Source organism: Vipera ursinii (genome assembly GCF_947247035.1).
Source record: "Vipera ursinii genome assembly, chromosome: 3".
Lineage (NCBI taxonomy): Eukaryota > Metazoa > Chordata > Lepidosauria > Squamata > Viperidae > Vipera > Vipera ursinii.
In genome coordinates, this window is record NC_139516.1 from 191,282,126 (window position 1) to 191,309,809 (window position 27,684).

General features: G+C 35.1%; 1 protein-coding gene across 1 annotated transcript in view; it reads left to right on the plus strand.

The window, feature by feature from the left end:
* Window positions 1–27,684, plus strand: part of RIMS2 (regulating synaptic membrane exocytosis 2) — a gene marked incomplete at both ends in the record, with an annotated part of 276,924 nt that overhangs the window by 88,008 nt on the left and 161,232 nt on the right. Inside the window, 1 exon segment of the mRNA XM_083359700.1 lies at window positions 12,949–13,862. Coding sequence (XP_083215826.1) covers window positions 12,949–13,862 — 914 coding nt within the window.

Sequence of the window (27,684 nt, forward strand, 5' to 3'; positions counted from 1 at the left end):
TTGAAGCTGCAGTAAATTCACTCTGAAATTATAGCCACTATGCTACATTGTTAGTATAAAATGTACTGCATAACTAAAACTTTTGGGAATGTTTATATAAATACTTTAGGATTTTATTGATTCTTATATTTATATATATAGTAATACTTTAGTACATGCCATTGCTGTGGAATCCCTTAGATACCCAGGACCCTCAACAAAAAGGTTATTCAAGGAGAGAAGCAACCTAGAACTAAGGAGAAACTTCCTGACAGTTAGAACAATTAACCGGTGGAACAACCTGCCTCCAGAGGTGGTGAATGCTCCAACACTGGAGGTTTTTAAGAAGAGACTGGACAGCCATTTGCCTGAAATGGTATAGGGTTTCCTGCCTGAGCAGGGGGTTGGACTAGATGACCTCCAAGGTCCCTTCCAACTTTATATATATTATTATTACATTATTATTCCTTTCCTTCAAGTTCAAAGGGAATCAATTTTCATTGGACCATTGTAGATAGAAAGCCAAGAAAGTAAAAAATTCTCTGCTCAGGGTGCTGTATAAACACAACTTAAAAAATGCCTTATATTAGGTAAGCCCAGTTACAGAAAACCTCTTTGATATGCTGAAGCAAAATCATGCCACTTAACCTCTCCTCTCCTATAATGTACTAATTTTGGCTCAGATTTCCCTTTCAGTGCCAGGCATCTTAGCCTTATCATAATCCTGTTGATGCTTTCTGATATTTCATTCCTCAGTTTTCTTCCTGGTCTGCTGCCACCATGCTGCTGTCCCACTATTAATTACTTTTGCCTTGCTCAGCATTCATGATGGCACTTCTGCAATGCTTATTCCCTTTGTTAGAATACTCTGTTAGAATACTCCTGGTATGATGCCTGACCCTGGGCTTCGTGTTCTGGAGTAAATAAACATTGCAGATAAAAACACTGATTGTTGGCTATATTCCTATTTGGAAGAGCTGCAGCAGGCAGGCAAGCAGGGAGCAATACTTCTAAATAGGAGCAGAAGTTGAGTCACCACTCAGCTCAGTTTGCTACCATAATATATTACTTGAAAGCACTGTAATCCTGGGTGGTTTGCTTTAGAAATCTCACAGCTTGTGGAGCTGACTCAGCAGCTTTTGTTGGGGTTGGGTGAAGGGTTTTATGCCCTTCACCTCAAGCAGGCGAGCCCTTGGTACTAATTCCAGTAGTGTTCTGACTTTCAATCACTAAATAGAAGTAATTTGAGCAAGAATGTAAGTTTATATCAAACAATTTGCTTATCTGGCTCAGTATTATTCAGGATCTTGGATCAGTTCTTCACCTTTGTCGTTGCCTAATTTTTTTTTTTTACTAGAACATTTCCTTCCAAGTCTGGTGACAATCGTTTGATAGGACTAGCAAAATTGTTTACATACAAAATTTATGGACAAAGGTGTTAATGTGATTGCTGTTGTTATCTATTGTGATAATTCTCCATACAGTATATAAAACTGCAACTGTGTTGATACATTCATACATCATGGAAAATAATAGTATGCAAAAAAGCATGCATTATGGAAAATTTGCATATATTCCAAAATCTTCGTATAAATATTTGGACTTCAGTCAGAAAATCATGCAAAATGGTACCTATACTTTAAAAAGTAAAAAAAATGTTATAGGAAGTAAAGCAAATAGGCCAAACTTTCCTATTCTTCTTAGCTATTCTTCAGCATGAGAGCAAAAAAAGTAACATACAATCATATTGTCCAGAGGAGCACCAGGAGGCAGCAAAGTGGTATATAGAATGCTAACTATAGTTAGCGGTCCTTTGGATCACTACATTGATACACAATAATGAATCCCAGTGAATTTAATGGAACATTCTGAGTAGATGTATATAGTATTATATGATTAAAATTGTAAAGAAATTTGTTAAATTCTATGCTGCATTGGAATAACTCTGTAAATTTGTTACATGTAGGTCAATCTAAGAACAACAAGAATACTTACCTTCAAGTGCCAAATATAAAACTTATGATTTCCAATGGTCACACATTCCATTTTCCTTAGCTCTTGGAATAATTTTCAGTGCACAGACTTTAATGGTGTTCCTGATTGTAAATGCATGGTATAAATATTAAATATTCCAAACTATAATGTGCTAATTGGTATCCTTCCTTTACTGGTGATAGTATAGACAATCTTGTATTCTTGCACTGTAATTTGATCCAATAGGACACAGCCATGGATAACAGTGGCATGATATTTATCTGTTCAGGAGAAATTGTTTGTTATACAATCTGGCTGTATTTTGGGGGTGGGTGGGTGGTCCACTCCTATCTAGCCACTGTCTTGTTGGTTGACTCATGGACTGCTAAGTTTCATTCATATGCTTTTTAATATGTCAAGACTCTTTTCTTGGTTTAATTTCCTTCTTCCGTTACCGAATAGAATGCAGCAAATTTCAAAAGGCTGCTGCAGGTTTTCTGCTTTTGGATCACTCAGGGAAGTTGCTATGAGAGATTTTGCAAATTTGGGTAAAAAAATAATTGTCTTAGTGCCATGAGCACAAGGTGTGCAGTAAGTAATGCAACATAATAAAGTACTGGCTGTATGTTCTTTAGCTGTACGTGGAAAATAAATTAAACGGGCAAAGGACAGAATTACCTTTGTCACAGAATAACCCTTATCACATGCAGATAATGATGCAGCTTTTTTAAAAAAATGGAAGCAATGAATTTATTTCTGTAGCCTCCTCACTTCATAGGGATCTTTTAGAGATCTCTTACTATTTTTAGAAGGGTCCTTCAGCTTGTGCTGCTGCCTTCAAGCTCTAAAACAAAAAGGGACCTATGTATTCTGTCATTGGTGCTAGTCATTTTTTTTCAGAGCAGGAAGGGTGGAGGAGAAGCTGCAGAGGATGATCCCTCCTCCTCTTAGCCTGTAGTAACTGTGCGGATCCTCATCCTCATTTTTATGACTTCTGAGATTTTATTGCTGGCAGCCAGATGTGCTGAAACTCCTGAGGGCAGCATTTATTCCGTGTGTGTGTGTGTTTTAAGAGGCATCGAGAAATATGAAGAGACTACATGAATGCAGTTCAGCTTCACACTTCAGCTGGGAATGCCCAGAAAAATTGCTGCTGCTCGGAATCCCTGCTTTAGTGATGAGAAATCAGTGTGGGTCTTACATTTTCTACGACTGAATTAGAAGAATGACATTACAACCCATTCTCCATCCCTGCTCATTTAGCTACAGTTTTTATCGAGATCAGGAGAAATATGGAACTTGATTGTCGTATCTGCATTTGATGGTGACTGCAAAATAAATGACTTTTCGCACAGGTGGGAAGAAGGAATAGCAGGGAAGAAGGGGAAAAAAATGCAATTTGAGACATTGCGACAGGTCTGCAATTCAGTGTTATCACATTTTCATGGGGTTTTCTCATCTCCAAATATTTTACAAAATGATCTTTTTGCACAAACATTGGATAATGCTAGGTAAGTAATAATAGAGCCTTTCCCCTTCAGCACTGGAACGGTGGTAAGAGCAGTTGTTTGTGTGTGTGTTTGTCTCTCTCTCTCTCTCTGTTTCTGTTTTCTGTTTTTCAGTGAGCAATTACATAAACAGATCTTGATATGTAAAGATGCTTGACATTCTAATGAATCCATCATTGGTCATCTGTTGCTTTGGCTAATATATTTAAATTTATTATGCTAAAATAATAGGACTGCATTACTGCATTAAAACATGCATGTTAACGTGGATATCTTTACAAGCATTTTAAATAGCTTGATTAAGTAGCAGCAAGTACAGATTTCATTCATATATGAAATACTCAAAGAATGTTAAGCAAAATAATTGCTCATTTCAAAATGTTATCATTAACAATACGCTCTAGGTGTAAATTAGCAATACTGCTTGCTATTAGCAAAATGTGTAAAATGTATTTTTGGTGTGTGTATATATGTGAGTGTCAGTGGGGAAGAAAGATTTTCTGTTTAGCACTTTACAAAATATTTCTTAAGTAAACACAGGAACAATTAAACCATCACTTTGCAGTAGGTCATCCAGATTTAACCACTGTTTCATTATGGATTGTGATTGCTTTTTAATGAAATGATAGAAAAAAGAGCATATAGTGCTTATACAGTGAATGTTAATTTATTCAATCATTTACATGTATTTAAATCTACCTTGCATCTTATCTTATTTTTTACCTTTTGAAGCAGCAATATATTATGTAGCAATATAAATCTATCTCCATATTTAGGATTCTATAATCCTACCAGTTTAAAAAATGAAATAAAAATTATTACAAAACATAGCATATACTCCCAAGTGCATATCCCAAGGCCTTCAGATTATAGTAGTTACTCTTTTCAACCATGTAAAATCTGTTCTAGCCTCTTCATTTTTATTGTTACAGTTCCTACTCTTCAGACTACATGCTTACTTTTTGTGAAAACATCCCTCTTCTCTGTTTGCTTTTTGTGTCTTTAAACCTTGTATGAAAGCTAGCTATGTACATTTTCCAATTAACTTGTTAACGAGAGAAGCCTTGAGCTTAATATAATCATTTTACGTTTAGGACTATTTTGCTTCTTTAAAGGACCCTAAGCCTTTTTCAGTGTCAGTGTACTATGCTGGGAAGCATTTAAATAGGGCATCAATAGAATTATAGAAAGGTTCAGTCCTGTCTATTTTTGTGATTAAATGTACACAATTGTATAAGTTGCAAATCTTTTAAAGGTCTCTACTTACGAAGGCCTCTACATTTTACATAAGGAACTGAATACTTCAGTTTTCTTAGTAGCTATAACATACAGGGGGACATTTATTTATTGCACATTTGTGGTTAATTCAAGAATTAATCTAACCAATATGCATTTATTTGTTATTCTTTTCATGATATGATAAAAGTAACTACATAGTTTTTCTTAACTGAATAATTTGCATTATTAGAGGATTTAGACCATAGTCTTGTGTATGCTAACGTAGGAGTAAGTCCCATTGAGATTTTATTTAAAATAAAGCTGTATATGATCTTTGTAACTTAATTGATGTCTGGTTTCACTATTAAAAGAATGCTTAGAATAATAACAGGAATGACACATCTTTTAAATAAATCATATTTTACATTTCCTTTGGAGAAGAGAATTAAAAAAACAACAAATTAGCCAAGCAGAAAATGTTCCTTGATTATTAGCAGCTAAAATCAACTGTAAAGAGATGCTGAAAGCTGATTTGGGAAACAATATGTTAAAGCTAATACTTAATATTAACATGATTTTGTACCATCCTAAGAATATAGGACTTCTATTTTCCAGATATTGAGGAGTTGTTGACTGACATTTTTTGCACATTAACAATAGCCTCCCCCACTCACACTTAGAGAGCTTATTAAGTGGTTTTTCTTTTATTAGCTATAAACAGCTTCCTGTTTATATCATAATCCCTTTGCTTATACTAACAACACCGCAATGCCACTGCATTTAATGTTACTGTACTGTGGCCTATAGGCATGTGATACTGTGGAATTCTATGCTCTCCTAAACATGAGTGATTTTCCTACAATTCCTAACTCCACTGTGCTGAAGCTGCATATTTTTCTGCACAAGCCCATGGCTGTTACAGTAAATCATTGCTAATATGCATCTAGTGTGAACATCTATTTCAGTGTTTATATTTTATCCACCAAAATAACTTTTTAACTAAAATCTGTTTTTGGTTTATTGTTTTGTTCTATCCTAATGCTGTATTGTAATTATAGGAAAAATTCTATCTATCCCACAATATGCTTCTAATTAAATATCTGATAGCACATCATCAATCAATCAATGATTTTATCTTAATCATGTTAAAGTAAGGGTAGAATCTTTTTCAGTCTATCGAACAAGCAGTTTAAAATTTATTCATTTATAAAAATCAGCAATACTCTTAAAATAAACCACTTTATTTTGTAAGTGCTGCTGCTTTTTCAAATTTTAATATACGAATATTGGTTTATCAGAGGCTTGATTTTTAAAAAAAATCTTTTAACTGTAGTGGAGGTTAGAATTGCTCTGGGCAAATTTCATTGACCCATATAATTGAATACAGCACTGTTTTTGTGTATATGTGTGTGTATGTATTTAAAGGGAAGAACAATACAGTTCCTTGGAATTTACCTTTGTTTTAACTATTTGGGATCAAAAGAGAAAATTTATTGTCAAGAACTATTTTCACCTGTTTTTAATTGCTGCTAATAATGAATAGAAGGCTAATTTTGTATCTTGACTATGGAGGAACACATGACAATTGATTTTTGAATGTAGATAATTGTTCATGGTTGAGACATAAAAGAGCTGAAATTTCGTAATTGACCAAGTCTTTCTTTTGCAAAAAAAGCATGCTTTTCTTTGAAATAAATGTCACAGTAGATACGCTATAAATGTTAAAAGGTCTCTTTAATCATCTGTCTTTGGCCCAACTCCATTTTGCCTATAATCATTATTATTTTTAGATTCCTAAAACAGTATATAATAACTGGTAAGATTAGTACCAATATTTTAGCAACTATATGTTAATGTTTTTGAAAAATTATATAGCTCTGTAGTTAAAACTGTTTTCTTAATTGGTGTATTTACATTTCATTAAACCCAATTTAAATATTTTTTGCAGCTGTGGCACATAGTATTAAAGAATTTCTTTGCAGTGTAACTATCGTAGCAAATATAAATGATGGCAAACATATTTAACATAGTGCCCCAAATTTTAGCACCAAATTGTATCCAAAATGCCTTTCTTCACTCTAACAATGTAACTAGAAGTCTTATACTTTTGCAGGTGTCACCAATCTGGTAACCTTTTTATTTAATTTGTTTGCAGATATGCATACAATAGTTTTTTTAGTAAATGTTTGAAATGTGTCTTAAAATAATTCTTAAAATTCTACTAAAATGAATTATTTTACCAATCTGTGGTGGTGTTTTTTCATTTTCATTTTAAAATACACAGTGCTAATAATTTAATAATAATAAAGTTGGAAGTGACCTTAGAGGTCATCTATTCCAACCCCCTGCTCAGGCAGGAAACCCTATACCATTTTGGACAAATGGCTGTCCAGTCTCTTCTTAAAAACTTCCAGTGTTGGAGCATTCACAGCTTCTGGAGACAGGTTGTTCCACTGGTTAATTGTTCTAACTGTCAGGAAGTTTCTCCTTAGTTCTAGGTTGCTTTTCTCCTTGATTAGTTTCCATCCATTGCTTTTTGTCCTGCCTTTGGGTGGGAAATTTGTTCCTGAAATTTCCTAAACTGGAAAAGAATGCTGCAATGCAAACCAACTTGAACAGTGTTTGAATGCGGTGTGTCCTCAAATAAAGTAGGAGTCATTAGGAAACATTGAATCAAATGTATGCATGCCTCAGGTTATGATGACAATTAGGACTGGGGTTGCTGTTCCTAAGCAATAGGGTCATAACGTGTGATGTCGTATGACTGCATCATTTAGTGATGGCAATCCCAACAGGCAGAAAATGATGGGAGTCTCAGGTAAGGCATGCATGGATGCTGCAGAAGCGGGAGTTGGGAAGCCCTGAGAGATCTGTAATAGGCCATGCATGAGTTGAGGGAGGCAAGGGGAGGAAGGGTGTAGTTGAATGCAGGAGGGCTGTGGTGTCTAGGGTGCAGTGCAGTGTGAGCGAAAGTAGACTGTGGGGTGGAAGGTACAGTGCAGCACAAGCGCAGGAAAGCCAAGGGAGGAAGGGCACAGTGGAACATACAGGAGTATCTTGTGACTTTCCCTGTTGGCTTTTTCATTGAAGCCAGTGGAGGAGGTTTGAAATGGCAATCACATGATTACAACTCCTGGCATTCAAGTGCCTGGATTGTGATCATGTATCCATAGGGGTGCTGTGATGGCCAGAATTCAAAGGTCAGTGGCACATCCATTTTTTCAGCACCCCTGTACTAATGGCAAAAAATATGTAGTAGAAGTATGAACAGAATTGATTCCAAATCTCTCTTTCTTTTACTTGTAAATAATCAAATCTGATTATAATATTGCAGATTGTACTAATGGATCAGACATGTTTAGAGCAGATTCAACCACTTGCAGAGCTATGGCAAAGAAGTGAGATTGGGAGCTAGAAAGTCAAGGGTCATTGAAATATATAGTGGCGCTCTCAAGCCAGGACAAAAGTCAGGGAGGGGAGATGAAGGAACTCAGAGACAATCCAAAGATATAGTGAATAATTGTATTGGATAATAGCCAAGTGGTAAAACTGAGATATACTGTAAGCCGAGATGGATGAAAACAGAAATTTGAGAGATCTGATAGAGTAAAACTTCAATTGTAGAAGTATGGTAAAAGTAAATTGTTGAAATAATATATGATATAGATAAATTAGAATAATACAGTATGAATAAATACTTTAAAATAATGAAATTACTTTGATATATTCTATTCAAATGATTGATCAGAAGTTGCATAAACATTTTTTAATGTTTGCAAACAACCTACATTAATACAAAGTACAATGCATTCAAATTAGTCCACATAATTTTGAAATAATATTGATTCCATATATCTTTCTAGTTTATTTTGGAACTTTGTATACGTTGTCTCAATATAATAACTTAAACAGAGCTTTATTTAATTTTACTAGTATATATACAGTACGTGTTCAGACCTCAATATCAATCCAATTATTAATATGGTAGTTCTCCGATTCTTAATATAACTCTCCAGATCAGAATCCAAATGTGCAGTAACATTCGTAGGAACTGTTCTCTGGTTGAAAGCCTAGTATTCTTTTGTAGGTTTGTTGAGTCATGCTGATTTTATTTTATGTTATTCTAAATAATCAAAACCAAGAATAAATATGATAAGATAAAATCTAGGATGCTTTGGGTTTTTCTCCAGATTTCTTTTCCCTGCAGTTGCCAACTAGATTCAAGCCATTTTCTAACTTGATTGTTTTGTTGTTGTTAGCTTTTGCTATCACAACAAATTCTGCTGACAGAAAGACCGATGTACAGAGCCCAAAATCCATTTACATAATTTCTTTCTGAAGGTCCATTGGTCTGGAAAAAAATAAAAAGGAGTAGAGAGCAGGTTTGAACTATTACAGTCCGTCAGCAGGGAAACTTTCCTAACACAGAACAAAACAAGACCTTATTTTGTACAACAGAAGTCAACAAAAGAAAATTGGGCCACATCTAGTTTTAAGATGTATTTCTTTTTATTCATTATTTGACCCATAGCCTAAATTGGGCTGTTATGATAAATCATTTGGCATATCATTTAAACAATGTCATAATAAGTCCAAGAATGAAAATGAGAAGTTTTCTTAAATATTTTAGAGAATTAGTTTGGGGATAATCATGAGAATATGAAATAACAGAACAGGTAATTTATTTTATTTATTTTTATTTATTTTTATTACATTTATATCCCGCCCTTCTCCGAAGACTCAGGGCGGCTTACAAGCTTAGCAGTAGCCTTCATTCTATGTATATGCCTGCTTGTTAGGGCTTTCACACACACCCCAAGCGGCATTATTACAAAGTCAGCTTATTGCCCCCAACAATCTGGGTCCTCATTTTACCTACCTCAGAAGGATGGAAGGCTGAGTCAACCTTGAGCCTGGTGGGATGCGAACCTGCACTAATTGCAGGCAGCTGGTGTTACTTAAGGAGGCATCAGCCCACTGCTCCACCAAGGCTCTGAATTAAACCAAAGGAATGTCCGCTCAGTTAGGAATTCAAATTAAATTTTCTTGAACACATCCAATAAAAAAAAGTTGACTATCTCTGCGAGTGCAGTAATTAGTTCTACTGCTGAACTGCTCTTATGGAACACATTTTTTTCTAACATATTCAATAGGAATATATTGGTGGAAACTGCTAGATAGAATTTAGTGTGTGAATCTAGGTAACCTTGAGTTGGATGAACAATTTCAATTTTGTTTCATACATTTTGGTCAAAAGAATTTCTGGTTTTTTCAGAAATCTCTCAAATTAATTTTCAAGTACATTTTTCAGGTTAGTAAATACAGATAAATAAATATTTAGCATTATTTGGAAGAAAAGTTTTAAAATGTATGATAAAAAGAAACCGACTGTGATGTTCCCAGTTGGTAATATAGGCCTACTAAGTTCCATGCAAAAAAATCCTGATGTAATCTTAGAAAAGATTGTGCAGCATCTTAGAATTCTTAGAAAATTTGCACAGTGACAAAATTTCCATCAGTCAATTGCAAAATGCCATAATACATATATATACTACACTGAAACATTATGACATCCTAGGTTCTTGGGAAGAACTTGAGGCTAACATCAACTAAAGAACTCTTAGCTGTGACTTCACATTGTTGTGAACAGATAATAATTTATTAAATTTGTATGACAGCTTCTGAAAGAACCTGACTGACTCTTGTTCTCAACAATCAAAGAAATTACAGTAAAATCAATACAATATAAAAAACAAAAGACAGCAAGTACAATGAAATTAGCAATATCACTCTCCCTCGCCAAAGACCTGGACTAGGAGCCAGGTTTTTATGCCTCTTCTAAACAAAAGAAGAGTGGGGTCCATCTGAATCTTGTTCCAAATAGCAGGTGCTGTTGCAGAAAAGGTGTGCTTCCAGGGTCTTGAGAACTGATGTTGTCTAATAAAAAAACCCAGAGTACACCAACTCTGCAGGATTGAATCAGCTGGAAAGATGTTATGTGAGACAGATGATTCTGGGAACTAGAATGGTCACCCAACAATCAGGGAAATCTAGGAGTTTAAGTTCAGATAAATCAATTTTAGGGATTTTGAAAACATTTTCATGGAAAGTGCTGATGTTTTCATTTTCCAGTAACATTATACTTAAGATATTTTTTACAAGTACATGTTTAAAAGAATATAAACTTTTAAACTTGGAATGGTATTTTTTCCTTATTCACTTAATAAATATGTAGTTTTTAAAAAAAGAAAAAAAACATGCTTTAAATAGTTCAAAAATGTCTGGTGATGTGCATTTTGCAGAAAACAATACTGTAACAAATCATTAATCAACTAAGTACTATAATCCTCCTTATCGGGTAATACTTACTTGACCTCCAGCTATATACAGCACATCACAACAGTATTAAACTATAGCTCCTACCTCATGTTCTTTGTAACTTTTCTTCTAGATCACAATTCAGATTAGAGACCAGCTATTTTAAAAACCTGTTCCCTTCAAATATTCATTAATTTGTATTTAAGGTGGGGAACCTATATTAAAAGGCTATTTTGGGCTCCTAAAACAAATGAAATTGTATATGGTACCCTCAGATCTATCAGGATTTAGTGAAGCTATAGGATGCCCAGAAATTGATACTCCTGATTTCCCAGATGTGCAGTGGCTGATCAACAGGTAAAGAAAGACCTTTGTATATTACTATGAAACTAAAAGTCTTGTATAATCAGAGAAGAATTTTGAAGGAAACAATATGTTAAAAAGAAATGTAAGCCTAACTGTTTTATATTTTAGCAAGTATATTCTCTGAATTCATAATTTTAAAGAGTGTTACTGTGACCTGTTTATCGACTTTACAATCAGAATTTTGAAATACAATTGATATTTGGCTAATAGAAACAGCATACAGTACTTAAAATATGATTTGCTTTCCTTGTATTCTACTTAATAAATATGAAGAAAAAGGATGCCTAGTAGAATACTCTGTATTTTCTAAAAAACAATTAAAAATGGATTCAAACTTATATGCTTAGAGTATAAGTCTTATTATATTACAAATGATATCTGAAATTTCAGTGGGTCTGTTTGAAATGTGGCTAAGTTGGTATTCAACTGTCTTTTCTGAGCTCATTTTATCAATTAGTATATTCCATTACAAAATCTTTTTATATAATAAGAAGTTGATAATTTAGATGAGATCCTTGTAATATTTTTTTTCCTTTGAAACAAAGTACCTTATTATCCTAGGTTGCATTTTGAAAAGAGGCTGGCATGATGTAAATAATAATAATAATATAATATTTTTGTAAAATATAGTTCACAAAAATTTCAAGAGATTAATGAGATGGATTATATTTAATAGAGATCACTGTATAGTTCCAGTGTGATTTTAATTAGATTTAAATGAAGTACGTTTTAAGGACAAAAGTTTTCATACCTGCTTTTGTGGTTGCTCATTATCATTAGTTTCATGGACATCAGGTTGTTAGTTCCAGTTTATTTTTTTGAAAGGTAATGTGAAAATACTTGACAATTATATTAGTTAGCAGATATATGCTTTGAATTCTTTTTTTCTTTCACAAAATGAGTGAAAAACAGTAATTAAGTATAGCTGGAATTTTCCAAAACCTATTTGTATTTATTCAATTTTCTTTGTGTTATTTTATTGCATCTGGTATTAATCTGAGGTATTTTTGTTGGTAATATATTAGTAAATATTTAGAATGTAAAAATGTTTTCATGGTCATTATCTCGGTAAACTTTGTACAGAGGTCCTATAAGACATAGAAAGTAGGAGGCTAAGTCTCACTGAGAGTTAGTAACATTAATATAGCAGGTTAGAAGATAATTTTATGTTGCATGCAAATATATTAAAAATTATACTTGGGAAAGATACAATTTGATAAAGGCAAATTATGTGGAGGAAAGACTACTTAATTTATGCAGCATTCTATATAGGTTAACATATATGTATAACAATGCATATTATCTCTATTTATTGTGGATGTAAATAATGACATTTGAATCTCTGCTGCCTATACTTTGGATACTATATTTTATATTGCAAAATTGTATAAAGCTGGCATACACAGTCCTTAAGCATTTGACTTTGCAGAACTTAAAATAACATTCATCTATTAGTTATGATTAGTTAGGTTATGTAAAGAAAGCAACACATTATTGCAGCTCAGTCATTTGGAATAAATAATTTTTGAATTAATTTGTAATATGTACATTTTTAGTATTTTTTCTTTTCTTTTTAACTGCTTAGAAAAAGAAGCCCATCAATACCCAGGGATCAGAACAGAAGTTTCAATCAGCTGGAGGAGAGAGACGACTATTCACAGTATGCAACATCAGATGCTGCAATGCCAAGATCACCATCAGATTATACAGACAGACATTCACAACATGGGTTGCAACCATATGAAGAACCTGAAACTGATGACTATAGGAATTCTAGTAGGAGAAATCGCAGACGTTCAAGGGAATATCCTTTAGAGGAAGATGACATGCAAAATAGAGGGGAATATGAAAGGCAGCGGAGGGAAGAAGAATATCAAGCACGATACCGAAGTGATCCTAATTTGGCTCGTTATCCTGTCAAACCCCAACCATATGAAGAGCAAATGCGCATTCATGCTGAAGTCTCACGTGCACGTCATGAAAGAAGGCACAGTGATGTGTCTTTGGCCAATACTGAATTGGAAGATTCTCGGATTTCGATGATGAGAATGGACCGACCATCAAGGCAAAGGTCTGCATCTGAACGCAGAGCTGCCATGGACCAGCGTTCATATTCAATGGAAAGAACTCAGGGACTAAGTCCCAATCGGCAGAGAACCACAAATCACAGTCCTCCAACACCTAGGAGGAGTCCAATACCTTTTGATAGACCAGATATGAGGAGAACTGATCCATTAAGAAAACAGCATCATTTAGACCCAAGCTCAGCTGTACGGAAGACAAAACGTGAAAAAATGGAAACCATGCTAAGAAATGATTCCTTGAGTTCAGATCAGTCTGAATCAATTAGGCCTCCACCACCAAAGCCTCATAAAACAAAAAAAGGAGGTAAAATGCGTCAGGTGTCATTGAGCAGCTCTGAAGAAGAGTTGGCTTCTACACCAGAATATACAAGCTGTGATGATGTAGAAATTGAAAGTGAAAGTGTTAGTGAAAAAGGTAAGGCCTTTTTTCTGTTTGCCCTTTCAGTAGAATGGCAATTTATTTTAAGTAGGGTATTTGAAATTACAATAGAAGTAAACTGTTACTCTGAGGTTAGGTTCTTCATGCTGATGTTTTAAAATGTGGTTTTGTCTAATTTCAGTAGAGCTTTAGAAATGAATTTTGTGTATCTTCTCTTTTTTAAAAGTTTTAAATTACATAAATCCAGTATTTGATAGAATATTTTTGTTTTTAATTGCTTTTTATAAACATGGTTTTAAGGGTAAAAGTTGAATGAAACTATAGATTAGCTCTTACATTTCTGACTAACTGGGCATCCTAGTTTAAAACCAAACACTGGGAACCATCTGAAATAAGTGGATAGCACTGAATTGTGTCAATTGTGTGAAGATAACATACTGTACTTCTTAGAAGCTGTTTATTGGTTTCTTGAGTGCTCTCACATACATACAAAACACAAAAACCTATTATTTTTATAATGGCAAAAATCCCATTTTCTATATTATGGTATATTAGTTTTGTATTCTGTTTTATGGTGGATCTTATAGCAACATCAGGAAGATCAATTTGAATAAATAAAATAGAATTGGGGAAAGGCTTAAACACCTTTCCTACATTAATATTCATGTCTTGATACAGTTCACCCTAACCCCAGGGGCAGCTTTTAAGGTTTACAAATCAAGAGTATTAATTACCCCCATGTTACATGCAATTAAAACAGCGCAATACAAAATTCAACTTTTAATTTTAAAATCTAGTACCGGTAATCTTTGTTCCTTAATAACTGATAAGAATTGGCTAAAATTAATGAAATTGACAGATTTATAATAATGAACTAAAGATATTGATAATTCTAGATTTCATCAGTCTGGGTAGGAAATTATATGCTTTTAAATGTGACATTTGAATGCAGTGATATCAAAGTGTTCCAGGGTAAGTGAAGTGTTTGTAAAAAGTGAAATTCTGTAACATAGTATATACTAGAATGTAGCATAGTAAATTTAATTTGTGTTGTTTTCCCCCCACTAAACTTCATATTATTAGTATTCTTACATTATTACACTTTGAGTTTTACATGCAAATAATCTGGGAAAATTGGTTCTTTGATTCTTAACAATGTACGATAATTGGATATTTTTTTCTTTCCTGTCAAGCTTTAACTATTATAAGGATTTAAACTTCCAGAACTATGGAGTTAAATAATTAAAAACAAAACATTTACGCTTTATTTAAGAGTTGTATCACTAATGTTTTATATTTATATCAGGAATCTAAACATGTTTACTTGAAAATAAAAAAAAATATTTATCTCCTTGAAGTGCTCTTTGGACTGCAACATTTACCTTACAATGATATTTTTGTGTTGCTGTTTTGAAGTAATGTATTTGTGGTATAAAGGAAAAAAGAGCTAAAATCTGAGTTTTTATATATTATAAACATTGCTACTCTAAGAGCACATATACATTTTTCCTCATGAAGAAGCTCATAATGTACAATGGAAAGTGACTTCTGAGAAATAGTGAACTGATGTTCCACGAAGAGCAGGAGACATTACAGTTGAAAACAGCAGTTGGATGCAGGATCTGGACTGCTGAAGCCTCTCTGGAGAAAGGAGAGATCTAGAAATTACCCATATGTACTTTAAACAGCTGGGTTTTTTTTAGTAGATAGGAAATGAGTTTTTTGTGGTCAGCTGTCAATCAGCTGAGATTCATAGAATTCCATCAAGCTTATAGCCTTTAATATAGCCTACATCAGACATGTCAAATTCGTGACATCACGTGACGTCACGCAGTGTATCAGGATGATTTTGCCATTGCCAGCAATGGGGTGGGCATGGCTTCCAGATGACGTGTCCGGCCCACAGGCTGGCAGTTAGACACCCCTGGCCAAATGGACTTTAAGTTCGACCAAATCTCACAATCTTAATTACTTTGTATTTAATTTTTTTACTGTTCTATAAAGATTGAGAAATTTCAGAATTACAGGTTTTACTGTATTCACTGTGTAAGCTTTTAATCCTTTAAGAAAAAGGTTTTAATTACTAGTTTAAGGTTTTGAAAAAAGAAAAAAAGTTGGAATATTCTACAAAATGGTGATTGGAATGTTGATTTTAGAAATCTTAAAATGGACTAAGGACTCAGATAGACTTGAATTAAGACTTAAAAATTAATTAAATCTTCCCTGTTAGAAACTTCCCATGTTTACATTTGGGAACAAAAATAACTTAATAAGATGACTAGAAGGCACCAGAAGGAAACAAATACATCTGTGGATCCAATGAAAAAGAACAATTATTGAATTCAGAAAATAATTTTAAAGACATCTGCTATCATAGATATATTGGATGGCGTCACAGAAGAGGAACAAGCTTCATTAGATAAGCTGAAATTGATTTCCGTGTGAATTTAAAACAGAAAGAGGAAATATTGGATACACAAATGAAACCAGCTGATGTTCTAACAAAAAGACACACAAATACTAAATCAGAAGAGTAATGTGGAGAACCTTTTTATATGGATTTTATCAAAGGCTTGTAAAAATTGTTCATGATTTTATGAGAAGAGACAATGAGAATATGACAAGTGACTTGGATATTTTCTTTATGGTGGATATTCAAAAGGATCTTGCTAAAGTTGTCAATGACTTTGAGAGAAGAAACAAAGAGAAGCTGGGGTATTAAAAATTGTCAGAAGAAAAAGGAAAGAATACAAAGTTAGTTTATTAGATCAAAGTTAAAATTGATGGACTGTTATTTCCATTAAGATTTAATGGGGTTTTTTTTGTTGACTAGCTCAGGATGATTATGTTTTAAAGATATTATCTTTAAGAGATAAAGAGATGATTTGTTGCATTTTAAGTATACGTGTTTAATAAATGCAAAGAAAGGATTTAAAGTGGGTATAGAGTGTAATAGTTATGTTGTTGTTTCTGATAACCCTTAATGAACTTCTGCTGATCAAGATGGAGTGATACTTTAATGATTTATTTGAGGATAATGGGGGATATTTGGAATGAAGAGATGGCTTGTTTTATTTTAAGAGACTGATGAGTTGTTAACGTTAATTATAGTTGCTGGCGATGAACGGGGAGGTTACTTCTTTCTTTTTCTTCTGCACCTTTTTATTTTTCATTTTCATTTTTTATTTTATTTTTTATAGTTTGTACATTTTTTCTATATAATCTTTAATAAAATTATTGTGTAAAAAAGAATGTGTCTTTTTACTTTTAATCCTTCTTTTGGGTCTTTTAGCATTAGGACCTATATTAGTTGAGATTTATGGACAAGATACGAAAAATAAAAGAGAAGAAGGGACTGAAATTCTGTGGCACGTGCTCATCACATCATGCTTTTGAATATTTGTCAGATTGTAGTACAACAAACATAGATAGAATACAATCTCATTCCAACCATAATGGCCCTTCATATTGTTGCTGGGATTGTGTTGGGAAAAGGACTCATTCAAATAGACCAGGGGTCTTCAAACTTGGCCCTTTTATGACTTGTGCACTTCAACTCCCAGAATTCCTCAGCCAGTCATAAAAGGGCTAAGTTTGAAGACCCCTGAAATAGACTACATCTGACCTAAATCTCTAAAATATAAATGTATCTTCTGCTGAATCAAAAGTGTCTTTACCCACAATGGTATCACTGATAAAATGTAGAAGTTAAATAAAGTGATTGGGGAAAAAAATCAGCCCAGAGAAGTTGTAAATGTCAAATTTACCCTTCCAAAGTTATTTATGTAGGTGTGAAATACAGGTAGTTCTTGACCTCTGACTATTTGGTCAGTGATTGTTCAAAGTTACAAGTTATAAGGGGTTCTTTGAGTTCCAGCTTTCAGAGTACTCCTGTGGTCATGTGATCACAATCTGAGTGCTTGTCTACCTGTTTGCCCTTAAAACCTGTTGTCAAGTGTCGAGGAATCACATCATGGCCATTTGCAACCTACTCTACCGGCTTCTCCAGAAAGTTGGGAAGCCGGAAAGGACATTACAGGTCATAGGGGTAAGCCTTCCCCACCTGTGTAACCTCCTGACACCCCTCAGCATTTGTGCCATGATGTCTATTTCCCTGATTCATGCAGCGCTCTTGTAAAACCTCTGTGATTTAACGTGGTGCCTTTTACACACTCTTGGACCTTTCTTTATTAATTTTTTAATATTTACATATACCTGTATTTGTGAAGCAATACAGTGGTTGGGTAGTCAAAGTAACAAATAGCAAGTTGTTTATAAATAGTTCAGGTTGCATCAACAAGGATTCCCTCTCTAATTCCCTTAGTTATCACATAGTCAAAATAATCAAGAATACATTTCTAGTTGTGACCTAGTCAATTAACAGAATTTTCAATATATTTTCACTAATACATATCAATATCCTGTTTTTAAGTTTTATCTAATTGCAATAAAATACTGTAGAGTAGCCTATGATATACAAAAGAAAGTTTAATTTTTGGGTAACCCACAATTCCCTATTTCAATAAAGAATAATTCTCTTGTCTACAAAACTTACATTTTTCATTACAAAACATTCTTATGTTTTACCAGTAAAGTTTAGTTTTCATCTTAACAAATCACCAATGATCAGAAAAATATTTTTTGTTTTAACTGTTCAACAATTATTAAAATACTATGTTTTGTTATAAAAATCTAAATTCTATAGTATAGTTCAGAATTATCTTCTAGAAGCTTAATTTTGTTTTCCTTTAAAGATCTAAAACCGAAATATAAAATCAGTTTATATTTTTTTTAAAGATTCCCCTTAGTCCATCAAAAGAGCTCAGTCCTTACAAATCCCAAAAAAGAAACAACTCTAATTTTAAATCTAACTCTCGCCTTCCTTTTGTGCCAATCAAGCTTCCATCTTAATGCCTTTAAATTCTTAAATGTGTCTCCCTTTCTTCCTCCACCTCTTATTTGAATCCGAGGAGACCATCCAAATGACAGTTTTGCAAAGCAGTTGTCCCCTTTATAGTCCTTGAAATATTGCCTTAATAGCTCAGTTTTTGATATTTGATGTAATATAATTGTCATTAATTCAGTCTGGTCTTTTTCTTCTTCCATTTCCATCTGGCTTAGGTAGAAAGTAGTAGCTGATGTTGTTATTGTTTGATTATCTGGATCCTCAACGTACTGTATTTGAAGGCCTTTAATATCTTCGCTCTTAATGTTGCTCTCTTCGGGTATTGTTGTTTTTTGAGTTGTAAGTTTTGTAGTTGAAGTTAGAGTTTGGACTTCAAGGTTTTCTATAGGCTGCATTTGTTGCTCTTTGAAGTTTTCTATTTTAATGTTAGTTTCCACTTCTATTTGTTTTTGGGTTGTCAGTTCATCATTTAAGGTCAAAGTTTGATTTGGTGGCTTTGAGTTGTCAGGTTTATTATGCAGTTTGGCTTTAATTTGCTCAGTTATTGCCAAGATTGTGTCCAATATCAGTTTATAATTGTGGTGGGATATAGTTATCCATTTTATTGGTATTTATAGCTAAGTCTTCCATGGAGGCTATTTTAATAGGAGTCAATAATTTTCCACCACCAATGTTCCTAAAAGTTGTTTTCAGTGCCAGATGTTCCCACACTTATCTTTGAAGATAGTGTCAAGGACAGCTCTGTTATTCAGTCGGCTCTCACAATAGGCAAAAGGTTTACTTGCTGTTCCAAGTTTAGCCACGAGATGTCATCAACAGCATATAGAATAAGTTGTGAAGTCCTTCCCCCCCAAATTAATATAAAGCTTTTGTATAATTAGTCCATTCTTTTTTCCTTAATTCACATCTTAAACAGAAAATAGGGTAGTAGATCCCCACCAAAAATAGGAGCTTTGTAATAAGTAGAAATAAGTTTGCTTAATTTCTTTGCTTAATCAGTTTTTTTCTTTCTTTGAGGCTTTAAGGCTTAAAATGTTATTCCCCAAGTATACAAATGCCGTTTTTTCAAAAAAAAGGGGGAGGAAATTTTCAGAAAAATCCCACAGGCAGGCAGATAGGGGGATAGGAAAGGTAAGATCTCACCCAGGTCCTCCAGATTGCTTCGTTGTGCTAGATGGTGCTTTTGGCTTTCAGCACGGAACGGCTTAATGGCTGATCTCTTCTTTGGGCCAAAGGAGCTGCTCCGGATTCAAGCAGAGGGCTTCCACCCTTCTGAGATCACAGGGAGGGCCTCCTTGCAGTGGTCTCCCCTCTAGAGTGACTTTTGACCCTTTTCAGGGTCCTCCAATGAAGAAGGATCAGAGGGCAGGGAGAGAGAGCTCTTCCTGTACATCTGAAAGCGCCGTGCACACAAACCGGAAGTCAGTCTTGGACCTTTCTTTACTCCCTTGCACACCCTCAGTGACTCTCCTCCATGCCCCCATGCCCCCATATATCTGCCTGCAGGCTTGGAATTTATAACTTCCTGCCAGTTTCCCTAGTGATTTTGGTTGTAGGAAGTCAGCAGGAAGTTGCCTTGCCTAACAGCCATGGGATTCAATTAACAACAGCAACTATGACTGCATGGATTGCTGTTACTAAGTGATGAGGTCACACTTTGCAAGCATATTGCTTAGCGATGGAAATTCCAGTCCCAGTTGTTGTTTGAAGGAGTAGGCAGTCTGAACAGTTATACCTTTAACTCTCTGTGTTTAAATGATAGCACACATATGCATTATTATTATTATGTTTTTAATTCCATCTTTTTAAAAATATGTGGTCAACTCAAGGTGATGAATGCAGCTAATACTTCTGCATCCTACTTTTTTCATAACAGCAACCCTGTAAGGTTATTTGGGCTGAGAGAGAGTGACTGGTCCAGAGTCACCCAGCTTAGAATTCACAGTTTCCAGGTTTTCAGATCAGCACCTTAACCACTGCATGGAACTGGCTTTAACAAATTATGCCCTGCTGCAGATCTGTTGTGATAAGATGAGAGGCCATTGCCCATATTAGCAGGTAATTTAGCTAATAAATGTCAAGAGTTGAGATGCATGAAATTCAAGTAGTCTTACTAATTATTGATACTTCTGATATTTTATAATGCAAATTTTGCTTTAAATGTTTGAGCCAACAAAAAATAATGGACTTTCAAGTGTTTTTATTGGTTTTAAATTTGAAGAATTATTTAAGAATCCTAAAAGAGTTATGGGAAGCCTGTTTGGTATAGGAATAACGCACAGGGCTAGAAAGCAGGAAACTGTGAGTTCTAGTCCTGTCTGAGTCATAAAACCACTCTTTCTCAGTCCTATGAACAATAGCAAACCACTCATGAAGTTCTTGCCAAGAAAACTTCAGAGATTATCCAGGGAATCTACAGAATAATTGCAAAATAAGCTATCAATGTGAAAACTAAAATCATATTTGAAAAACAAGTCTGCTACGAAATTTAATTCAATTTGGAAAACATTTAATTCAATTTGGGGATTATAATTCTACAAATTGGCATTCAAACTTTGTGTTTCTCTTAATAGAAGGCTTTAATATAGCGATTCATTATACTTGCTGTTGTTACTAGATGAATATCAAGTCAATTGTTGTAATTTTCTGAAGCTTACATTGATACAACACTTTAATATGTGGCACTAAATATTTTTTTATTTGTGTTGTTTGTAGATTTATTTTTCATTTAATTTTTTCTTTTTTATGTTTCCTGATTCTAAAATAAATAAAGACACTGAGGAAAACAGGAAAGTACAAGTACAAAATGTACAAAATTAATTAAAATCTACATATGTTGAGATACATAATTTTTCTTAAAATATTTTCCTGGACACATTTCTCTAATACTTATATTTGAATGTAGCTTTCCTTAAAAATTTATTCTTAAATGCAGTTGTCCCAATTATACTTTTCACAGACATCTTTTTGATATAACTGTCCTAAATAGGTTGTATGCCCATTTTGTATTGCATTGTCCTGGCCATCTAGTTAGTTAATTAGTCATTCAAATAGTAGGCCCACCTGTCAAGTGGGGATACTGGATCTGCCCTATTATGTTGCTCAGTGGTGCATGGTGGTGGCAGCATCGTGCTGTGGGGGTGTTTTTCAGCAGCAGGAACTGAGAGACTGTTTGAGGGAAAGCTGAATGGAGCAAAGTACAGGGATAGCCTCCATGAAAGCCTCTTCCACAGTGCTCAGGACCTCAGATTGGACCGAAGTTTCACTTTCCAACATGACAATGATCCAAAGCACACAGCTAAGACAACACAGAAATGTCTTAGGGACAGCGTTTTGAACGTCCTAAAGTGTCCCAGGCAGAACTCTGACTTGAACCCTATTGACCATCTCTGCAGGGATCTAAAAATGACTGTCCACTGATGGTCACCATCCAACCTGACTAAGCTTGAGAGGATTTGCAAGGAAGAATGGCATAAAATCCCCTAATCCAGGTGTGCAAAGCTTGTTGCATCATACGCAAAAAAACTCGAGGCTGTAATTGCTGCCAAAAATGCTTCAACAAAGTACTGAGTGAGGGGTCTGAACACTTATGCCAATGTGATATTTCAGTTTTTTTCTTTTTAATAATTTTATAGACATTTCTAAAATTCTGTTTTCACTTTGTCATTATGGGGTACTGAGTGTAGAATAATGAGGGGAAAAATGAATTTCAACAACTGTAGAATCAGGCTGCAGCATAACAAAATTGACCAAAGTGAGGGGAGCCTGAACAGTTTCTGAATGCACTGTATATCTAATATACAAGGTTGTATTGTAATGGAATATTTTCTAATGCTGTGCTGTACTTAGGTGATCTTAAATATAGGAAATTGCTAGTCTCTGAGCATACTTGGCCTTAATAAGCCTTGAATCCCAACCCCAGCCAAGTTCTTCTCAATGCAGCTCTACATTTTGACTTCATGACTTCTGGTTATCTCTATAGTGGTGAGAGTCATGCTGCTTTTGTAGCTGCAGGAATTGGACTCCTGTTCAAAGTCCATTTCAAATCGTCTATAGATGGGGTCTTTGAGACCTGAAGCTGTCTTACTACTATTGTCTCCATTACTGCCTGATGTACCTTTTATCTAAGAATTAATGCTTAGCCAAAGTCATGACTCTTAATGGAAACAGAATTCTTTTACATCAGGTTCATAACATAAGAAATCTTAATGATTTCCTCCTTGCCCTCTCTGAATAATTAGCTGATCAAAGGGACTTATGATTGCTCCCAGAAGGTATGACCGTTGCAGTATCCTCACAGTCATGTGATAAAAATTTGGGCACTTGGAAGCCCACCCGCACTTAGACTGCAGGGTTCTTTCAACTCCCTTCACTTGCCTGTCTCCCCCATCTATGCCCTTTGGGCCCCTGCACTCCATAACCTCTGCCACTCTGCTGCCACTTTCTCCTGCTGTTTACCAGGCAGCTCAGCCTGGCTTCTTGCTCCTTATGCCAGCTGTATAAGGCTTTTTTTCCTCTGGTCACACGCATGGCAGTTTCCTCATGAGACCTGGAAATGATGGCCTCAAGTGACCAGCAGCAGCCTTGCAAAAGATCAGGCTAGTCATGTGGGAGAAAGAAGACAACAGTCAGTTATGAATGCAGGGGCCAGTCTGGGCGTGCCAAGAAGACTCTGAGCTACAGTATGGCACGCAGCCCAAGAGCCATGTGGTTCTGGGGTTGCTTGCTGGCCAACAAGACAGGGTGTAGGGTGGTTTTAAGGGCAGAGACTGGGGGAATACTTACAATCCCTTGGAAGAACTGAGGCTTGGAGTTAGGAGGAATCAAGCCCAGAGTAGCTTGTATTGGGGTGAGTGCTTGCCTAATGGTGGAATTTACTTAATGAAAGCAATGAGTGTCAGGATTGCCATTGCCATTGTTGGGTGATGTGCTTTATGATCATATTGCTTAGCAATGGAAATTCCAGTTTGTGGTCACAAGTTGTGGACTATATGCACAGCATAGTTTTTGCATACTTGAAATTCCTTTTTCTGCCTCCTTTTCAACATAAGCTGCCAGCCTTATACAGCTGGCATAAGGAGCAAGAAGCCAGGCTGAGCTGCCTGGTAAACAGCAGGAGAAAGTGGCAGCAGAGTGGCAGAGGTTATGGAGTGCAGGGGCCCAAAGGGCATAGATGGGGGAGACAGGCAAGTGAAGGGAGTTGAAAGAACCCTGCAGTCTAAGTGCGGGTGGGCTTCCAAATGCCCAAATTTTTATCACATGACTGTGAGGATACTGCAACAGTCATAATACACAGTTCAATTAAACTTTGTATGGTAAATTGGCATTGCGATTTATATCTGCTTCATCCATTAGCGTCTACACCAGGGGTCAGTAACCTGAAACAGTGAAAGAGCCACTCGGAACCGGTTCCCTCACAAAAGGAAAAACTCGGAGCCGCAAAAAATGTGTACACATGCGCGTACATACGCGCATGCGCAGAACAGGGTTTGACTGAAGAGTGGAGCCAAGGCAAGATATGCACCTACCCTGCATGCATATTTGAATTGATTGAACTTTTTTAGTCCCCACTTTTTTTTTTGGACTGCACATGGCAGAGGACTGGGAGCCGCAGGAGATGGCTGAAAAGAGCCGCATGCGGCTCCGGAGCTGCAGGTTGCAGACCTGTGGTCTACACCAAACTGTGGTGATGCTGAATAAAGCAAATGCAATGATACAATGATGCTAATGCTGCTGTACATAAAATACAGCAATGTGTTGTCAGGCACATGTCATCAGTTACCCTCCTAGTCTCCTTGTTGCTGATTTGAAGATTTGTATGAAATAATTTAAACAAAACTTTTTATTTCTAGGTATTGGGTATAGTATTACTTTTAGACTCTAACATTTAATACATGTAGTCCTCCGCTTACAACTCCAATTGAGCCCAAAATTTATATTGCTAAGCAAAACTTTGTAAGTAAATTGTGCCCCATTTTATGAACTTTCTTGCCACAGCTGTTAAGTAAATCACTGCAGTTGTTAAGTTGGTAACACAATTGTTAAGTGAACCTGGTTTCCCCATTGACTTTGCTTGTCAGAAGGTCACCAAAAATGATCATATGACCCCAGGACACTGCAACCATTATAAATATGAACCAGTTGCCAAGCATCTGAATTGTGAGAAAACTGGTCATAAGTAACTTTTTCAGTGCCATTGTAACTTCGAAATGTCACTAAATGAATGATTGTAAGTTGAGGACTACCTGTATTTATAAAGAAAACTGGGATATCTTTGCAAAGATTGCTTTTCAATGCTTGACTTTTCAAAATATGAAAAAAAAATTGGACCTTAAAGATTGTTTTATATTTCTGATAGTTTATTTATTTATTTATTTATTAATGGGATTTATATCCCGCCCTATCTCCCGAGGGACTCAGGGCAGCTAACAACAACAGAACTTAAAGGTCTCTGTACAGTAAATTAAAAATAAAAATTTGAAATAAATTAAAGTAAATTAAAGAATAGAGTTGTAAACATAATTAAAATCCCTGTCAGTCTAGGTCAGCCAGGTGGAAAAGGAGTGTTTTGAGGCTGCGATAAACCGATAAACTTTTTAATTATCTAAGTTGGGTAGCATACATATTTTGTCTCTTACTTTTATAACCTATATAAACTAATTTGAATTATGCATTAAAATTTGTTTGTTATTTATAGAAGTAATCTTATTGGATGCAGTTTATTTACTAGTACAATATTAGTAATTAAATTATACAGCTTTGTGCCAACTATTAAATACATAGATTAGTGGAAAATGAAATGAAAATGACAAAGTATCATATGGCATTTTAAAGATTAGAAGATTTATGTTGGTTTAATCCTCGTCAGCAATCTCTCAAATTTATTACATTTACAACAAAAGAAAACTGATATCCATTCTTTCAAAATGTTGTTCATGGATTCCAGCAAACTTGAAATGCAACATTTGATGAATTAATTTTAATTTTAAATCCGTCAGTACTACTTTAACATTTTTAAGGACTTTCAACTGCTAATGTGGTATTATTGGAGATTCCTGCATCTCAGATATCATTGAAGTAACCAAAACCCAAGTTGGGCCCTCAAAACTTGTTTAACTTGAAAATACTGCCACTGTTATGAACTAGGGAGACCACATTCAATTTAAATTTATGAAAAATTCTCAAAGTAATAATTATGTAATAATGAAAAGTCACTAGTCCTAGTCCTAGACTGACAACAATTTGTTTAGCAACTGTTTGAAGTTACAGTGGCATTGAAAAAAGTAACACATGACAGATCCTCAAGCTTACACTCATTGCATGATCCCTGTGGCCCCATGATTAAACTTTGGGTGCTTACCAGCCAGCGTGAAGAAGGGCAATTCAGAAATAAACCTCCGTTTGGTTATCAATGACAGACACTCACAGATACAGAACTTTTATTATACACATTAGAAAACTACAACTTTACATTACTTTTTGACATAATTGCCATTCAAATTGAGGCACTTGTCATAACGTCTTACAAATTCCTTCTGCAAAAAAAAAATATTCTGCCTGGGAATGAAGCCACCCTGTGACAGCATCGTGCATTGTCATCATCGAAGTGGTGCGATGCAAGGCACTGTTCTTGGGTGTGTCTAGTGGTGTGCGGGTGAGCATTATCCTGAACCAACACCACACCAGAAGTCAGCATGCCCCAATGCTCTAGATATTAAGAACCGATTTCACAGACATTTTTGTCAATATCCTGCACGCGTTCATCGCTGATTACAGATGGGCGGCTACTTCTTGCCCCATCGTGCATGTCAGTTCGTCCATTTTTAAACATGTGACACCATTGACACACAACACCTTCACTCATCACTTCTGGTCTGTAAACATTACACAATTCACGATGAATTGCAGCTGCCGAAAGTATTTTTTGCACACAGAAATCATATTACTGCATTCACGTTTGGTGGGATTTTCTATGGCAGGGTTCATTTTTCATTGATCTAGCGGATGAGTCAACTGCAAAACCTTCTCCTTCCACTCCTCACTGTCTACTGAATTACTGCGCACGGCACCATAGGACAGACATCACTATCCCCTCCTATTTCTTGCACATGCTCAAACGGAGATTTATTTCTGAATTGTTCTCATATTTACAACAGTTGCAGCATTCCAAGGTCACATGATCACCATTTGCAACCTTCCTAGGCAAAATCATGGGGGAAGCCAAATTTACTTAACAGGCCTGTGATTTACTTAACAACTGCATTGATTCACTTAACAACTGAGGCACAAAAGGATGTAAAATCGGGTACAACGCATTGAACAACCACATTGCTTAGCAATGGAAATTCTGGTCCAGATTGTGGTCATAAGTCGAGGACTATCTTTACTACCTATTTAACCAGTTCTTTTCCAAAGAATTAAGTATTCATGACTCAATATGAAAATCCAATCTATGCCGCAATAAAGCCCCAAAATTTCTCAGATGGGCCCATGTTTATCTTTAGAAAAACAAGTGATTCCAATTCTATGTATTGTTTGGAAGCATGCCCCTCTGCCCAGAACAAATTGCAAAGTAGATGTAGGTGAATAGCAAAATCTTTGTGACTGAAGGTTTGAGGCGACTAGTTGGAAACATCCTCACCAATTTGCTATGTTCATCATGACTACTATTTTGAAAATGAATCTTAAGAAAAAAATTTAAACTGATATCATGCTCTTTCTTTGCAGTCACAAAAAGAAGATACAAAAATGTATTACTTTGTTAATGGAAATGTAAATTACATTATTTCAAGTTTTATATTTGATGCTTTAGTGAACATTTAGAGTATGATTCATTTTGAGGGCTCTTGTTATATAATTTGTTTACTTGGAAATTGGAGAATATGTGGATGCCAGTTATGTAATATGAATTACAGTCATACTGAAGTTTTTCCTCACAAAGCTGCCTTTCTT